The sequence below is a fragment of the Rattus norvegicus genome, chromosome 6 (genome assembly GCF_036323735.1).
Source record: "Rattus norvegicus strain BN/NHsdMcwi chromosome 6, GRCr8, whole genome shotgun sequence".
In the NCBI taxonomy this organism is placed as follows: Eukaryota; Metazoa; Chordata; class Mammalia; order Rodentia; family Muridae; genus Rattus; species Rattus norvegicus.
Window position 1 is genome coordinate 74,823,651 of NC_086024.1, and position 17,320 is coordinate 74,840,970.

Here is a 17,320-nt window from a genome sequence, read left to right on the forward strand (position 1 = left end):
AAAAATGATGCTGACATATAAATGGGAACACTAGTAAATAAATTAAAATCTTTTAAGTAATTGTTTTTATATTAAGTCAATAAATATAGTATCTATTAGGCTCGTCTCTATTAGTAATGTTCCATTTCAATAATAAATGAGACTCTTTAAAAAGATTTACTTTATTTTTATTTATACTGGTGCATGCATCCATGCATGCAGGTCCCTGCAGCGGCAGAAGAGGGTGTAAGATCCCTGCGGATGGGAGTTACAGGTAGCTGTAAGCCCAACATATGTGCTGGGAACCAAATGCTGGTCTTCGAAAAGATAAATTCTCTTAACCACTAAGCTATCCCTCCTAGACCCAACATTAAAAAATAAAACAAACAAACAAAAAGACCCGAAGTGTGTTTTTCTTTTTTCTGGTTTGCTGAGACAGAATTTTTCTCTGTGTAACCCGGGCTGTCCTGAAAATCACAGGCAGCCTTGAACTCAAGAGACCTGGCATGTGCCACCACCACCCAGTCCAAGTGTGTTTTTCTTAACTATATATATATATATAAAACTATATGTGTGTATGTATATATGTATATATAAATAAAATTAAACAAACCTCAGGAAAGCTCTATAAATACACTTGAGTTCCACCACCTCCTAGAGCTATTACCTTGAACTATTTTACCTACTGATAGAACTTGTCTTTCTTTTGATTATGGATGGCCTACTGTTAGCTTTATATATCACTTTCAAAGTTTAGGCCCTAAACAGAGGCCATACGTGCAGAGAATATTACATGCAGTAAGGGTAATATCCTCACTAAATCTTGCTCATTGTTAGGGTTATGAGTCAGAATTAACTTCATTAATTAGAGAATTAACTTCAATTAAGCCATTTTATTCATACCCAGCACTTAAAACAGGTAACAGCATATGGACATACAGGAAGTAAATTCTCGACTGCCTTGATTACCTAAAATTAAATGATGGGCATGAATAAAAATGAATGATTCTTGTTTTAAAAAGATCTGTTGGAGGGAAAAGATAAATTTGTAAATCAACAGAACACTTCAAGATCAACTTCAGAAATCAAAAGCCACATAATGAAAATCTCAGTCACAAAATCTAATAAACTAGAACCAAATAGCTCTGATTATTAATACCACGTATCCTTGATCTTAATTTACCTGCTACCATACACTCAGACACACAGAGCTCACACAGTACATAGTAAAAAGCCACCTATAACAGGCAGACTTCCCCCACCCTGGGATTCTTTGTCCCCTTACCCCATTCTGTACCATCCCCTGAACTCCGTGCTTCACCAGCCCCTTCACCATCTTCTGCAGTCACTAAAAAGTCGAATTCTTTCAGTGCTTCCTCAGTATCAGGATCATCAGTTAAGTCAGCAGCTAAACCTTCATTACCTATCTGTAAAGAGAAGATAAGCCAATAATTAATACTTTTTAGTCTATATTTTAAAGAGTTCATTTAGTATTTCCACCCAACAGTACTTACACATCTACTTTAAAGTTATTCAGATCCACAACTCTCCTTTCCCCTAGGATTGATAAGTCTCAAACTATGCCCTAGATAAACAATTCAACACTGCTGTATGAAGATCACTTGTAACAAACGAAGCAAGCGAGGAGGGTGCTGGGAAAGGCCAGAGTTCTACTCAAGAGTTTCTTTAATTAGAGTAGGTTCACAGATGATCTCTACTAAAGAATCATCTAAGCTATCTTAAATTGCTGATGACACTGAGAAATCTGTACTAGCTCTGATTCACGGAAGCAGAGAATAACCACTTAGTTATTAAGAATAAACTTAGTTGTGCAACAAATAATAAAAGCAACCTACCTCCCAGAACAAAATAGTAAGAAAAATCAACATCTTGGGTTTCTGAAATGGCTCCGCAGGAAAAGCAGCTGCCTGATGGCCTGAATTTTATCTTTATAAACCAAATAAAGGTGGGAGGAGAAAACTGCACAAAGTTGCACTTCACATATGTGCTGCAGCACATACACACTCCTCCATACATATTACACAGCACATAGCAAGTTTTAAGAAGTAAATCTCTACCCAATAGAGTATATCATACATGTGAAAAGCTAGAGAAAGGTTGAAACTGCTTTTGTAGATTGAAAGCTTTTGACAAACACTTGCCTTTTTTTCTGTATTACTACAAAATCTCCAAGTAGTACAATTGAATTTACTCACATTTTTTTTTCCTTTTTTGATAGACAGGGTATCAAGGGTATCTAGAAGCCAAATGATTTCAAACTCACTATATAGGTGACGACATCCTTGAACTCTCTATCTTCCTGCCCTCACATCTCAAGGGTTGAACTACCACATCCACTATGGTGCTGAGGCTGAATGCAGGAATTGGTGCATACTAATCAAATACTCTGACACACAGCCTCAGCCCTCTCTATTTTTTTTAAATACACTTAAATATTGAACATTACTACTTTGATGCTTACCAATGGGACATAGTCTACTTGTGGTCCAGTAGAATTAACTCCCCATCTACTACTAAAATACATCAAGTCTGTTTCTTAGTGTTTGAAGAAAAGTCACCTTTTATTAATCCTCACCAAATAACCAGAATGCTGGCACATATTAACTATCCATACATCAGTCTCTCTCCCAAGGTGGGAGCCTTTACACTACGGTTTCTGTTCATTCATCTCCCATGTGATACTGGACATGAAAATATAAACTTCAGTGTGACTCCACACTGGGATAAGATTGAGGAGTGTTACTTTATTAAAAAAAAAAAAAAGGTGCAAAGCACTGGACAAATGCTTTAGAAACAGACTCCTCTTAGATCATACATGGAAGCATAATCCCCGCAACATGAACGTGAACTGAGTAAGAGCTGTCAATTATCATAAACCTTTCGAGGGACGACCAAAACAATGACTGTATACAGGAATAACCTAAGTCTCCTACTTTGTGCTTATGGATCCGAAGTTTGTCTTTTCCTTCCGGGATGCCCTCAATCATGTCATTTTCTTCTTCGTCACTGTCATCGGCATTTTCTAAGAAATTGAATGTCTCAAGAACATCACCAGAGGGCCTGTAGAAAAGGGAAAAATGGTCCCAACTATTTCAAAGATTGACTCTGATATTTCTTCCTGCTTCCTAATTCCTGGATCCTTCTCATTATCTAGGGATACTATGAATTGAACCCAGGATGTCAAACATGCTAGACAAGTGTTAAATCAATAAGCCACATCCTGACCCTTCTAATTTCTAGTTTAAAACTACCTTAAGCTAACATTTGTATTTCAAACACAACCTAATTTTTTGTTGTTGTGAGATAAGATCTTACATAGTTCAGATTAGTCTCAATTCATTATGTAGATGAAAATAATTTTTAACTCCTGATCCTCCTTCCAGGAGGCTCCTGGTCCAAGACATCCCAATCATTATAATGTATTACCTAAAATTTTTATTCTAGAGTATCTTTAAAGATTATTTGTGCTCTGCAATTAAAATAAGGAATGTTCTGAATTTAATGAGTTTTATCCAAAGCTTTTTGTCTAAAACATTTTAGGTAAATGCTACTAGAAAATGAAATCTAGGGACTGGAAATGGCTCAGCAGATAAGACTACAGGTAAGAGATCTTTCAGGGGACCTGAGTTTGGGTCCCAACACCCACATCAGGAGCTCACAATAGTGTAAAGCTTTAGCTCTAGTGGATATAATGCCCTCTTTGGGCCTCTGCATGCATTTACATTTATATGTGCATAACACCCACACCCCTCCACATACACAACCGGCAAAATTAAAAATAAGTCTTTAAAAAGAAAAGCAATCTACTAAGATTAAATGATCAAGCATGCTATAATTTCTGAAAAATACCAGAAAAAGCAATTTAGCAATTTTTTTATAACTACAACCACTTATACTTTAGCCTAAATATTTGAAGACTAAATAGTAAAACAAAAGCTAAATTTATTAAACCTGCCCATATTTAAAATTATTAAACATATATTACACAAGATATACCAATCTGTGGGGAGCAGAGGAAGTTCTGAGTAGATGTGCATTGTTGACAGAACTGGTCAGGCTTGGTGTGGTCATGCATGTCTTTGATCCCAGTGGTTGGGTGGCAGAGGCAGGAAGATCTGTGAGTTACAGGCCAGCCAGAGCCACCTAGAGAAAGAACCATGTCTCAAATATAAACGAAAAAGCAAAAAAATTAAGACATGAGTGATGTCAAAAGACCAAACCTCAGCCCCATGAGGGCTGTAAACCCTTTACTGGATGAGGCTCATGGTCGTGCAATACCTTCCTCGGATCCAACTGCGAATGCTGACAGTTTGTGTAGAAATTCTGTCTAACTCCCAAACCCAGAAACGTCTTGAAGACTGCTCCCCTGTGGAGACTGTCCCTTACCAAAACTAGCTAATCCTGATTCAGTTGCACAACATGAACCCCTGCTTCCTTGTTCAGTTTTCCATAACACACACACTAAGCCTCCTGGGTGCTGCCCTTCTCCATCAGAGAGTCCAGGAAGCCATCCCAGTTTCCCTGTGTGTATGTGTCCAATGTCTGTCATTTCTTCATTCCCTTCCCACATCTAGTTAGGATTCTGGGACCCAAGAGGTACCAATCCATTTTATAAATTTTTTATGTAGCAAAAAAAAAAAAAAAAATGTCTTTAATCTGTTAAAATGTTTTCAAGTATTTCAAAACTACTCAGGTAACAGGTAATAACCATAATCTATTTTCCTAAACCTAATAATTTAAGTTTCTCTAATAAACAAAGTGGCTTCCATAGATTCATTTAATATCTAACAATAAATACAACTATAGAAAAGCTAGCAAAAGTGAGACTCTATGAAAAGTCTCTGTTGTACCACTGATTTTGATGTCCATAAGTTAAACGATGTTAATCAACAAATACAAATCATACCTTTTGATTTCTTGTCCTTTTTGTTTAGGAGATTCACCACCATTCAGGATCTGTTCTAAATTCTTTGCTTCTATGGATCCATTTGGCTCTGAATTAGACAGTCCAAGTAATGACCTTACCCGCTGAGATCGTACATCTAATATTGTATCTGTATATCCTACTTCCTGAAGATACCTATCAAGATAAAATTAAACACTAAAACTCAACAGACTGTCAACATCTGCCACCTTCAAATCATATTAAAGTTCACAATCACACAAATTATTCTTCGTCTCAATAACTTCATTATAGCCTAATTCCAGCTAATGATGTCAACTTTTAAGTCAAAATTGAAATATGGGTGCTAGGGATATTATTCACATGGTTTACAGCCATCCATAACTCACATTCCAGGATAGCTTATACCCTCCTCTGACTTATGTGGACACCCAGCATGCATACATCCAGACAAAATTCATGTACATAAAACAATCTTTTTGAAAAATGGATTAAGGCAGGTGTGGTGGCACACACCTCTGATCCCAGTACTCAGGATATGGAGGCCAGCCTAATCTACAGGTGTTCCAGGATAACCAGGGCTACACAGAGGATCCCTATCTTGAAAAAGCAGAAAGAAAGAAAGAAAGAAAGAAAGAAAGAAAGAAAGAAAGAAAGAGAGAGAGAGAGAGAGAGAGAGAGAGAGAGAGAGAGAGAAAGGGGAGGGGAGGAGAGGGGGGAGCATATAGTATGACTAACTGACATTGATTGAACCAATTATCTCAATACCTAAAAGAGCCTCAGTGTTGAAAAGCTTTTGAGATACATACACATGTGACATGCCTCTATACAGACATACATAAATATCTTTTAAAGAGTAGATATATAAATTTATACACACACACACACACACACACACACACACACACACACGGAGAAATGAAAAGATACTCATATGCAGAATAAAATAATTTCAACTAAAAGGATTTGGCAAGCCATCTTTAAAGAGTTTCAAATATCAATACTTCTCTATACCTCTCATACAAACACATGTGTGTAAACTTCGTAGTGAGAGTGTATGTACTACATGAATGACTATTTTTATGTTGCAGGTACTTTCCCTACATTTATGAAAGTATACAGGGCACACAGTACCTAGATTAAGATGACCAATAGAGGTCAGATAAGGGCACCGAATCCCCTGGAACTGGAGTTACAGATGTCTGTGAGCCACAATGTAGATGCTAAGAATCAAAACTGGAATGTCTGCAAGAGCAGCCAATGCTTTTAAATGCAGCCCAACTCCATATAAGCCATACTACTTCAGTTGAAGTCGTCATCCAGTTTTTGGTTTTTTTTGTTTTTTTTTTTTTCAGTTTTTCTACCACATAAGAAATAGGAGAGGAGAGGAGAGGAGAGGAGAGGAGAGGAGAGGAGAGGAGAGGAGAGGAGAGGAGAGGAGAGCGGGGCAAGGCAAGGACAAGAGAAGAGAAGGAGAGGAGAGGAGGCAAGAAAATAGTAGAAAGAAGTCAATGTCATCCTTCAGTAACAGCTGAGTGTATAAAGTGACCTATAGCCAAGCCTGATGACCGGGATCTAATCCCTGTGTCCCAAAGGTGAAAAGAGAGTCAATGCTGAAAGCTGCCCTCTCATCTCCACAAGCAGCTGTGGCTCATGCCTGTGCCCATGCCCACATAGATACAAATGTATTTTTAAAAGCAGCACTATGAAGTCATACAGTAAAATAATGTTTCTACGTATAAGTCGATTCAATGTAAGCACTTTCATAACTCCTTCTTAGCTGAAATCATTACTCACTGTCTTAACAGCTGTCTGCCTTGCTTCCACGTCAGCTGGCTGTTTTGGGCTGGAGGAGCCTCCGCATCTTTGGTTTCCTCTGCAAGTTAAAGAGGGCAAGTTTTGCACACGTTATTTCAACTTCTTATTAGAGTTCAGGGATTTTTTCAAAAATAAATTCACACATGAAAATATTTTATGTAAGACAGGAAAAAAGTTAAAGATTTACTATAGATCATTTCTTCTTTAATGTTTGGGCCATAACTTGGGTACTCTACCTGCTTTAAAATCAAAAGACCTCAGATGTGTTTTAGCAAGATCAAAAAACTGAAAGTCTGGATTTGAAAATAGAATTCTGCTGTGTCAAATACCTTTAAGATTAAAAAAAAAAAAATATCATCACTTATGCTATTTCAAATAACCAGAAACTGAGGATGGACAGACAGATAGACAGACACACGAGAGAGTGAGAGAGAGTGAGAGAGAGAGAGAGAGAGAGAGAGAGAGAGAGAGAGAGAGAGAGACTGACTGAGACTTCATTTTGAGAAAAATTTTTTTTCTTTTTATTTTCTTTTTTTCGGAGCTGGGGACCGAATCCAGGGCCTTGCGCTTACTAGGCAAGCGCTCTACCACTGAGCTAAATCCCCAACCCCTCATTTTGAAAATTTTATCAGTGATATTAAAGCCTCTATCATACTTTATTTTTTAGAACAAAAGATTCAGCTAGGAAACCAGGCTGCTGAATAGTGTCTAACTCCGATCACTGTGGTGGGCACACAGCTGGTGGAAAGAGCCTTTTCTTAGGTCCTAGTGCAGTTAATTTGCAGCCAGCCAAGCAGCCACTCATTCTTGGGACATTCAGACATCAGTCTGCAGATCTGTTGGGCCTCAGTTTTCCGTAAACCCAGTATGTTGTCAACATCTCCAAACGGAGTCCTAATCAAGTCCGTAAGTGTAAAGTAAGTAGCTCATTCTACTTAGCTGCAGTCAAAGGTTATCTGTTTAAAGAGCCTAGAGGAGACACTTAGAACCCGAGTCAGAGACAGACTTTTGGAAGACATCCGAAAGTGAATAGTTGCCTCCTCACTCCACTGATCCTTTATAGTTTATAGCTTAGAAATAAATACCTTTTATACACACAAAACCAGGAAGTAGGTTTCTTATTTTGGAGCTTTTGTCTGCTTACTGAGACAGTCTTTTTTTTTTTTTTTTTCCCGGAGCTGGGGACCGAACCCAGGGCCTTACGCTTCCTAGGCAAGCGCTCTACCACTGAGCTAAATCCCCAGCCCCACTGAGACAGTCTTATTTACGGATATAAGCTGGCTGGCATCAGATTGCTCTTCCTATTTCAGCCTCCTAAATGCTGAGATTAAAGGAATGTGTCATGATACTCAACTCAGTATTACACAGCAGGTCAAGAGCCACGTTTTAGTCTCAGCTAATAAAGTGTTTACATTTACAAAAGAGAAGAGCGAGCCCATAGGTTTGTACAGCAGCATGCTTGCTTCCCATGTACAAAACCCTAAATCCAATTCTCATCATTGAATTAAACATGTTTAGTAAGCAGCAGAAGTACAGTTGAATTAAGTTTTCAAAAATTATCCCTATAGTAAGTAAAACTTAGAACTACTACGGGCACTATTATCACCACACAAATTCACAGTATCAAAATAAATGTACCATGAAGAGACACTCTTGAAAAATCATCCCCTCCCAGCCCATACTGAGATTATTAAGATTAATTCTCAACTATGAGGTTCCTAGACTCCTCAGTCACTCAGTACCTATTGGTAACATTTTATCTTTTGTAGCTATTACTTCCTAACCATAGCAATCTCATCGTTTTCTTCTTCTTCTTCTTCTTCTTCTTCTTCTTCTTCTTCTTCTTCTTCTTCTTCTTCTTCTTCTTCTTCTTCTTCCTTCAAACACGAGTCATTTTCTAATTTCTAGAACTATTTAATTCTGATAGTACTTTTATAGCATTTTTTTCACTTTATAGCATTTAAAATTAACAACTGGAGAGAAAAACATTTTTAAAAATATCTGCTCAAAACCCAATCACCAAAAGTTAACAACTATTAGTATTTAAGTTTCTCATTCTCAACTTCAACAATAGGAGCCAATGTATATACTTTTTATATTCCAGAAAACATACTGACATCACTTTAATTACAGGGTTGGGGTATACTGCAGTGATAGAACACAACATAGCATACAGAAGCTTATGTTTGATCCCTACCACCACTACAAAATAAAAATATGTAATACTTTACACAACATATATAACTATTTAACTAGCCCTTCATGTTGAAATGAGTTTTTATTATTTCACTGACAGTTATAATCTTTTAAGTACATTATAAGCACACGATTTAATGGATTTTTGAATAAACAGCACCTAGCTTAACAGGCACCAGTAGACCTAGAAACTCTGTCCCTCTAACCACTTACTAGCTGTTCTAAACTAGTATTAACATTCTCTCAACCTCTAAAAGTTAATTTGTGAATGTGGCAGATGATTTCTATTATTTTCAATTTTATAAACTTGACACCCATGTTGTCAAGTTTAGCTGTAGTTAACTTACTTTTATTGCTAAACAGCACTCTGGCTGCTAATATATCATATTTATCCATTTTAATGCTGACATTCTAGTCGCTTCTAGATTTTCACTAGCATCAAGGGCATATATATATACACATATGTATTTATGTACATATATACATATGCATATATGCAATTCCTATATAACTGCAGTGATCACATGCCTACATTTTAAGCAGTGGAATTACCAAGTTACTGGGTATGTATGCTGTGTTCTCTTTATAGATACAAGGGCATCTCAGGCCCTCAGCCTTATTTACTACCCCACCATCAACATATACAAATAAATTCTGCTAACTCTAAAGCCTCATCAACACTTGACATTCCTTCTCTGTCATTCCCATAACTGCTAAACTATATTTCACTGAAGATTTTGCCTATACTTCTTGAATAATAATGTATCATATCTACTTTTCTTTTTTCTTTTTGTTTTTTTTTTGGAGCTGGGGACCGAACCCAGGGCCTTGCGCTTCCTAGGTAAGCGCTCTACCACTGAGCTAAATCCCCAGCCCCTTGTTTGTTTTTTGAAACATGATCTCTCCATGTAACCTTGCTGTCCTGGAACTTCAATTACATAAATCAGGCTAACCCTGAACTCAGATATCTGCCTGTCTCTGCCTTCTGAGTGCTGGGATTTTTTTTTTTAAAGATTTATTCATTTATTCTATATAAATACACTGTAGCTGTCTTCAGATACACCAGAAGAGGCCATCGGATCTCTTTACAGATGGTTGTGAGCCACCATGTGGTTGCTGGGAATTGAACTCAGGACCTCTGGAAGAGCAGAGACTCTTAACCTCTGAGCCATCTCTCCAGCCCCATATCCACTTTTCTACTAAATTATCTTTCCTAAATTTATAAAAATTAAATCACTTTCATGTTTGGATACAATTGCTTTCAGGTTTAGGAAATGTGTAAAATGAGGTATAAACATTTACAAATCTACAATTTCTGTCAAATCGTATTTTCTTTTTTATGCTGATTTAAAGGAGTTTATTACTATTTATCTGCAAATAGACTTTGATGCAGATAATTTCATACTTAGCATGGTATATTATTTGCTTACTTCATTTTTTTTCTATCCAATATTCTGAATAGTTTTTTATATCAGTAAAAACATTTTACTTAATTTTTGATCATGTATCATATAAGTAAAATTATTTTACTTATGTATATCATAGATAAAAGATATTTGTCTGGGCACAATTTTTAATTATGAGTAGGAGGAAATTGACATGCTAACAATCTTGCTTTATACAAACTATTACAATAAAACAAACTAAGACTTGCACAAACTCTCCTCCAGGAGCAATAACCAAAAACAACTCTAACTCTGCTCATGTTCTGAAAAAGCTATACTGGAAAAGAAAATAAATGAAGAAAATCTTTAAATCCAGCCTTATTTACTATAGTAGTCTTATTGTAATTAAAGGTAGCAAATAAATACAAAAATATTTCCACTTTCCATTTTTCTAAGACTTATTCTTACTTTTGTAGGAAAGGGTTTTTCTATTGTTTCTTTTTTGTTTTTTGAGACAGGGTTTCTATGTGTTAACTCTGGCTGTCCTGGAACTCTGCAGCAGGCTGGCCTTGAACTCACAGAGACCTGCATATGCCTAGCAGGAAAGAGTTTTTTGAAACACAGACAAAGCAGCTAAAAATGACCTTGAGCGCCTGATCTCTGTCCAGCGTGAAATGATGACTGTCACAGACAAATACTGCTATTCTCAGTTCTTATTTTCACTCCTCTATGGAGGAGAATATGACAGTATTTTCTAGAATCAGAATGTGCCTTTAGAACCACTCAAGAACATGAATGGCATCTAAATCTCAGTTTGTGACAACTGAAAGACAAAATAAAAGGTTCTGCTGCTAAAAGCCAAAAAAAATAAATAAATAAATAAATAAAAAATAAAAAAACCCAATTCAGGTGGTATTTATGGTCTGACTCTCAGTACTTAATATTAAACCAAAATCTAACCAGTACTTTTTTAAATTAACTATTAATATCAACAACTATGTAAGTTTTGTCTTACTATACACTTTGAAAAACCTTAAGGAAACAAGTTATCATAGCAAAGTAAAAAAAAAAAATGGTTGCTTTAGGAACAAGCTACTAATAACTTCACTGGTTTCTATTCAACTACAATGTCAAAAACCGTTTGTAAAACTGGGCAGTCTCATCTGTATCTGTAATTCCAGCACTCTGAAGGTGGAGTCAGGCCAGTCAGATGTTCAAAGTTACGCACTGATATCTATGGCAGCGAAGGAATCCTAAGATATGCAAATCCCTGCCTTAAAATTAAGAGAGGAAACGGGATAACCACGATCCAGATACTCAAGAAATAGAAAATTGTTAGTATGATTCCCAAAGTCTGCTTATGTTAAGGTTTTCTTAATTCTTTTAAATTCTGTACAGTTATATGGACTCTATATCCAGTGTACTACAGGGTACATATTTATGAACTATTATTCTCATATTTACTACTTTATACAGAAGAAATCTAATTGGAGATAATTTTTCTACTCTAAATTTCTCATAGCTGCTATAAAGTCAAAATCTAGCAAATTTCCGGTATCTTAGAACTACAATGATCTACTTATAACTTCTCCAGATAAAGGACCTTGTTAAGTATTAAAAATTAAGCTTGAGCTAATGTTTGCTGCCACATCAAACAACCTGAGCCCAATTCACCCAAACCCCACATGAGAGAAGTTCAGAAGTTAATTCCCAAGTGGTCCTCGGACTGCCCTACACACACGCGCACACACACACACACACACACACACACACACACACACACACAAATGAAAAAACACTGGAGAGGAAGGGGGCAGAACCTCATTATGTAGTCTTGGCTGGCCTGGAGCTCACTATGTACAACAAGCTGGTCCTAAACTCAAGAGACCTGCCTGCCTCTACCTCCTGAGTGGTAGGATTCAAAACATGTAGCCCACACCCAGCCAAATATAAATAAATAAATATACATACACATACACGAGGGATAAAAATTGCTTACAGGAAAAAAAGTTACTTTAGCATATTTTGATTTTAATTACTAGCAAAAATGTATCCATAATTTTATATAGGTTTCACTTTGGAGAAAATAGGATTGATAGGCAGATGAAACAATTTTTTATTTGTTTAATATTTTCACCAATGGCTGGAGAGATGGTTCATGAATTAGTAAGATTCTATTCTGTTCTTGCAGAACATCCAAGGTCAGTTCCCAAAACCAACACTGGGTAACTCACAACTATCTGTAACATTACCTCCAGGGAGTTTAACGCCCTTTTCTATACTTGACACCAGCACTCGTGTGCACATACATGTATACTCATACAAACATAATTTTAAATAAAAATATATTAATGAAAAAATTTCCATCAAATTTTACAGTTTATAATAATCATTCATCTGATGCTATAAAATCAAAATCAGGATAAAAAGTACATGCTTGTTTCATAAAGATGAATTTTTTTTTAAAGAATAAAGTTTACCTGATTCAAAGGTGGGCATTTTCAAATCACCTTGGTTCAGTTCTGTGCCATATTTTAATTTGTGATACTTTGCCCTGAAAATTTAACAATTGGCAAAAAATAATTATTTTTTATAACTGAGTACTGCTATGCATTACTCTAATAACAAAGCGTAAATAAAATGTGTCCATTTTAAAGTTTTTTCCAAAAACACTGAAAATGTACAGAAATATAGCTAAAATATACAAAAGAAAATTACCCAAGTAAACAAATACAGGTATGTAAAAAGATACATTTCTCCTTATCTTTAGAGAGAGAAAACATCTGAAATATATGGTAAAATATATTACTTCTACTTCTCATTTTTTCTTTTCTTCTTATATACACAAACTAAAGTAAAATGTGAAAAAGATGTCAATAAGGTATACAATGATATAAATGGGAATAGCACTGTTCTAGTCCATTAACAAATAAAATGTACATACCTTTCTTGTTTTAATGCATACTCTAACATCTTTATTCTTCTCACTAAATCCTTCTTCAAATTTTCTTGACCTTTCCTTTCACCTTGTAAAAATGCAATTCGTGCCTAAAAACATTAAGACACATTTATTTCATTTTTCCTTAACCAACTACAAACAGCAAATTAAAATAGGAAAAATAATGTAAAATGCAGCATTTTTATGCATGACCTCAAGACAAAACTCATAGAAATGGTCAACCAAACTTTCTACTAGATAACATAATCTCTTTGAAAATAAAAATAACCATACAGAGGCTACTGCCTTAAGATAATTTAGAGCCTCTAATAAAATTAATGCTTAATCTTTATATAACCCTGGAAGAAACTCTATGGATAAAAGTGAGGATAATTAAAAACTCGGAGTGTGGTAGGAATACGGAGTACCCATAGAGAAAGAGGGTCACCAAGAGCTCGCTGTGCAAGGTAAGGGGGACAGGAACCTAACATCCACTTGATTCCGTTACTTTTTTTTCCCATAACTTAATTAAAAATTAGAGATCTGAAAATAAGACTGAACTAAGGCTGTGGTCTTATCCATACTTTGGTGAGAGTAATCAGTTGAATAAATAATACTAAAAACAAATGGATCATGAGGTTTAATGTCAGGACAACAAATAAAGCAGCCACAAGGAGAGAAGATATAGAGGAAAATGAAACAACCAATGGCCTAAACATCGAAGTATGTGTGTCTGTACTTAAATTAGTCTAATATTTACAAAAACTAAAATCATATTCTCAAATAAGATCTTTCAGAATAAGAAACTTCAAAGTACAGAAACATCTCATAGCATCTTTTCTGAAATGATTAAAACTATAATTAGCTTTTGAGATAGGGTCTTATTTTAGATACCTGACTGTCCTTAAATTTCATTCACCTGTCTCTATCTCCTGAGTGCAGGGACTGCAGGCATACACCACCGCCATGCCCAGCCAAAAATGTTTTATTATACATTTCCATTCTACCATCCCATTCCAAATGTGGTTCAATTCTTGAAAATAATTTCAGAGTATTACAAATAGTTCAGTTACCATTTGTTTTGTGGTATCTTATATTTTTGCTATCACTTCTACTATTTAAAAAAAAAAGGTTTTCTTCTTTAAAAAAATTTTGAAGGTATGGTGGTGAATGCCTTTAATCCCACCATTTGGGCAAGTAGAAGCAGATAGTTATTTTTGAGTTCAAGGCTAGCCTAAACTACATCTAGAGTTCCAGGACAGCCAAAGTTATACTGTGAGACCCTGTTTTGTCTGCATATGTCTGTGCACCATGTAAATACAGTGCCTATGGAGTGAGCGTTGAATTCCCAGGGACAGGACTTTGAGATGGTTGTGAGCTGCCATGTAAGTACTGAGGGGCTGAACCCAAGTCCTCTAGAAGAGCAGCTGGAGCTCCTAAATGTTCTAGCCTTTCCTTTTCTTTTTCTAAAGTGCATTATGAGGATTGAATGCAGGTCCTAAGGCTAGTATATATAGCAAGACAAGCACCTTGCAAACAGAACTACCTCTCCAAGTCTGTAACTTTTTCTTTATTGCCTTATATTCTGCGCTTAATGACTCTGAGCTAGTAGTATTGTCAAGTATTTATCAGCTTTAATCCAACTCAAAGTGTAAAGGTTACATTTGATCAAATAAGTAACAGATTTAGCACTTAGTTAAGTATAAAGGACTTCCAGTAATTATAGGTCCTAATTTACCATTAGTAGCACTCAACTCTGTAAACTCTGTAAACACTTAAATATAACCTCAAAAAAATTTATAAGTCAGAGATGGTAAACAATGCCTGTAATCCTAGCGCCAAAAAGAAAAAAAAAAGAAAAAAAAGAAAACAATACAATAGCATCAAAACCAAAAGATACCTATTAATAACATAATCATGTATGAGATTCTCACACACAGTTTAGTATTAGAAATGGCAACTGAAAGAGAAAATGGACTAACAAACCCACCATGCTAAAACCATTGATATTCACCTAAATTAATCGAGATTTAATTTCAATCTCCAAATGTATGTCTGCATAGCTATATATAAAAAGAGATGGCTCAACAATCTCTCTTAAAAAGAGAGATGAAGAGTGCATGCAACTTTTACAGAGGACCAGTTTGGTCTTGGTAGGCATCCATGGTGTTGGCAGTGAAGTAGAAGAGATAAAAAGCTTACAACCGCCTCTTAACTCTAGCACCAGTGGCACGTGCGCACGCAAACACACACACACACACACACACACACACACACACACACACACACACACACAGAGAGAGAGAGAGAGAGAGAGAGAGAGAGAGAGAGAATAAACCTTTAAAGAAGTAAAATTTACAAAGAATTTTAGTTGCCAAAACAGTCCTGACCACTGGGAAGGAAAAAAGATGCTAAATATCATGGTTGGGTTTTTGTCACCTCAACAAAGCTAGAAGTATTTGGGTATTTGTGAAATGACACCTCAACTGAGTAAAATGCTTCCTCCATTAGACTGCCTAAAGGAAAGGGGAAGGGCATTTTCTTCATAATGATGAATGGGGGAGGACCCAGTTCACTGTGATTGGTGCCACCCCTGGCAGGTGGTCCTGAGAGCAAACTGAGGAAGGGGTGGGAGGCAAGCCAGTAATCCAAATTCCTGCATGGCTTTTGCTTCAGTTCTTGTCTTCAGGCCCCGCCCTGACTTACCTCAGTGACAGCACATGACCCAGAGATTTGTTAGTTGAAAACAACCCATCCTTTCCTCCCTAGTTGCTTTTTTTTTTGTTTTTTTTTTTTTTTTCGGAGCTGGGGACCGAACCCAGGGCCTTGCGCTTCCTAGGTAAGCGCTCTACCACTGAGCTAAATCCCCAGCCCCCCTAGTTGCTTTTTATCATAGTGTTTCATCCCAACAACAGAAACCCTAAGGCAGAATTTAGTACTGGCAGTGAGGTACTGCTGGGACAGCAGACCCATGTTTTTAGGAAGGTTGTGGAAAGTCTTGGGCTAGAAAACTGAGTGTTGAGTGTTAATAATTAGTAAGCTAGTGTGGGAACGTAGAGATAATGCTGAAAGCAGTGCAGAGCATGTGAGTGAGGCCTGGCTTGTCAAGCCTCAGAGACAAGTTTGGAGTCTCTTAAAGGCTCTACCAAGACCATTTAATATTTTAAATTAAGAATCTGAGTTTAATTCTAGCACTTAGGAAGCAAGTGAATCTCCATGAGTTCCAGGCCAATCTGGTCTACGGCCTACAGTCTAAATAGTGAGTTCCCAACAGTCAGAGCTATGTAAAGAAACCACTTTAAAAAAAAAAATCTGCAGCTAAAGAATCAGCTATGATTAAGAAGTGACCGGCATCGGACTGTAGAGATGACTCAGTGGTTAAAAGTATCCTACTGCTCTTCAAGAGGACCTAAGTTCAATTCCGAATACCCATTTGAGGCAGGTCACAACTGCCCATAGCTCCAAGGAGATATAAAACCTTTGGCCTCTGTGAGTACCTGAACTCATATACACAACCAGATACAGACAGACAGACAGACAGACAGACAGACAGACAGACAGACAGACACACACACACACACACACACACACACACACACACACACCCCTAGACAAATCATTGCTGGGCAGTGGTGGCACATGCCTTTAATTCCAAGGCAGAGTTAGGGCTACACAGAGAGACCCTATCTTGAAAAAGAAAATCGAGGGGGCTGGAGAGATGGCTCAGTGGTTAAGAGTACTGACTGCTCTTCCAGAGGTCCTGATTTCAATTCCCAGCAACTACATAGTGGCTCACAACCATCTGTAATGGGATCCCATGCCCTCTTCTGGTGTGCCTGAAGACATTGACAGTGTACTCACATATATAAAATAAACAAATAAAAAAATTTTTAAAAAAAAGTTGCCTTGGTCATGGTTCTGTTCACACAGTAAATAAAACCCTAAGACAGAAGCTGGTATAGGGACTGTGGTATTGCTGTTATAGGCCTGACCATGCCTTAAAAAAAAAAAAGGAAGAAAGAAAGAAAGAAAGAAAAGAAAAGAAAGGAAGAAAGAAAGAAAGGAAGAAAGAAAGAAAGA

At 36.6% G+C, this 17,320-nt stretch overlaps 1 protein-coding gene across 4 annotated transcripts in view; it reads right to left on the minus strand.

Moving 5' to 3' along the window:
* Positions 1–17,320, minus strand: part of Strn3 (striatin 3) — an 86,318-nt gene that overhangs the window by 40,495 nt on the left and 28,503 nt on the right. For all 4 annotated transcript variants that reach the window (NM_001029897.3, XM_006240077.4, XM_006240075.4 and 1 more), the window contains exons 2-7: positions 13,247–13,350; positions 12,783–12,856; positions 6,701–6,779; positions 4,907–5,080; positions 2,934–3,060; positions 1,265–1,406 (exon numbers count right to left, since the gene is read on the minus strand). In NM_001029897.3, the coding sequence (NP_001025068.1) occupies positions 1,265–1,406; positions 2,934–3,060; positions 4,907–5,080; positions 6,701–6,779; positions 12,783–12,856; positions 13,247–13,350 (700 nt within the window). The remainder of the gene's footprint in view (positions 1–1,264; positions 1,407–2,933; positions 3,061–4,906; positions 5,081–6,700; positions 6,780–12,782; positions 12,857–13,246; positions 13,351–17,320) is intronic.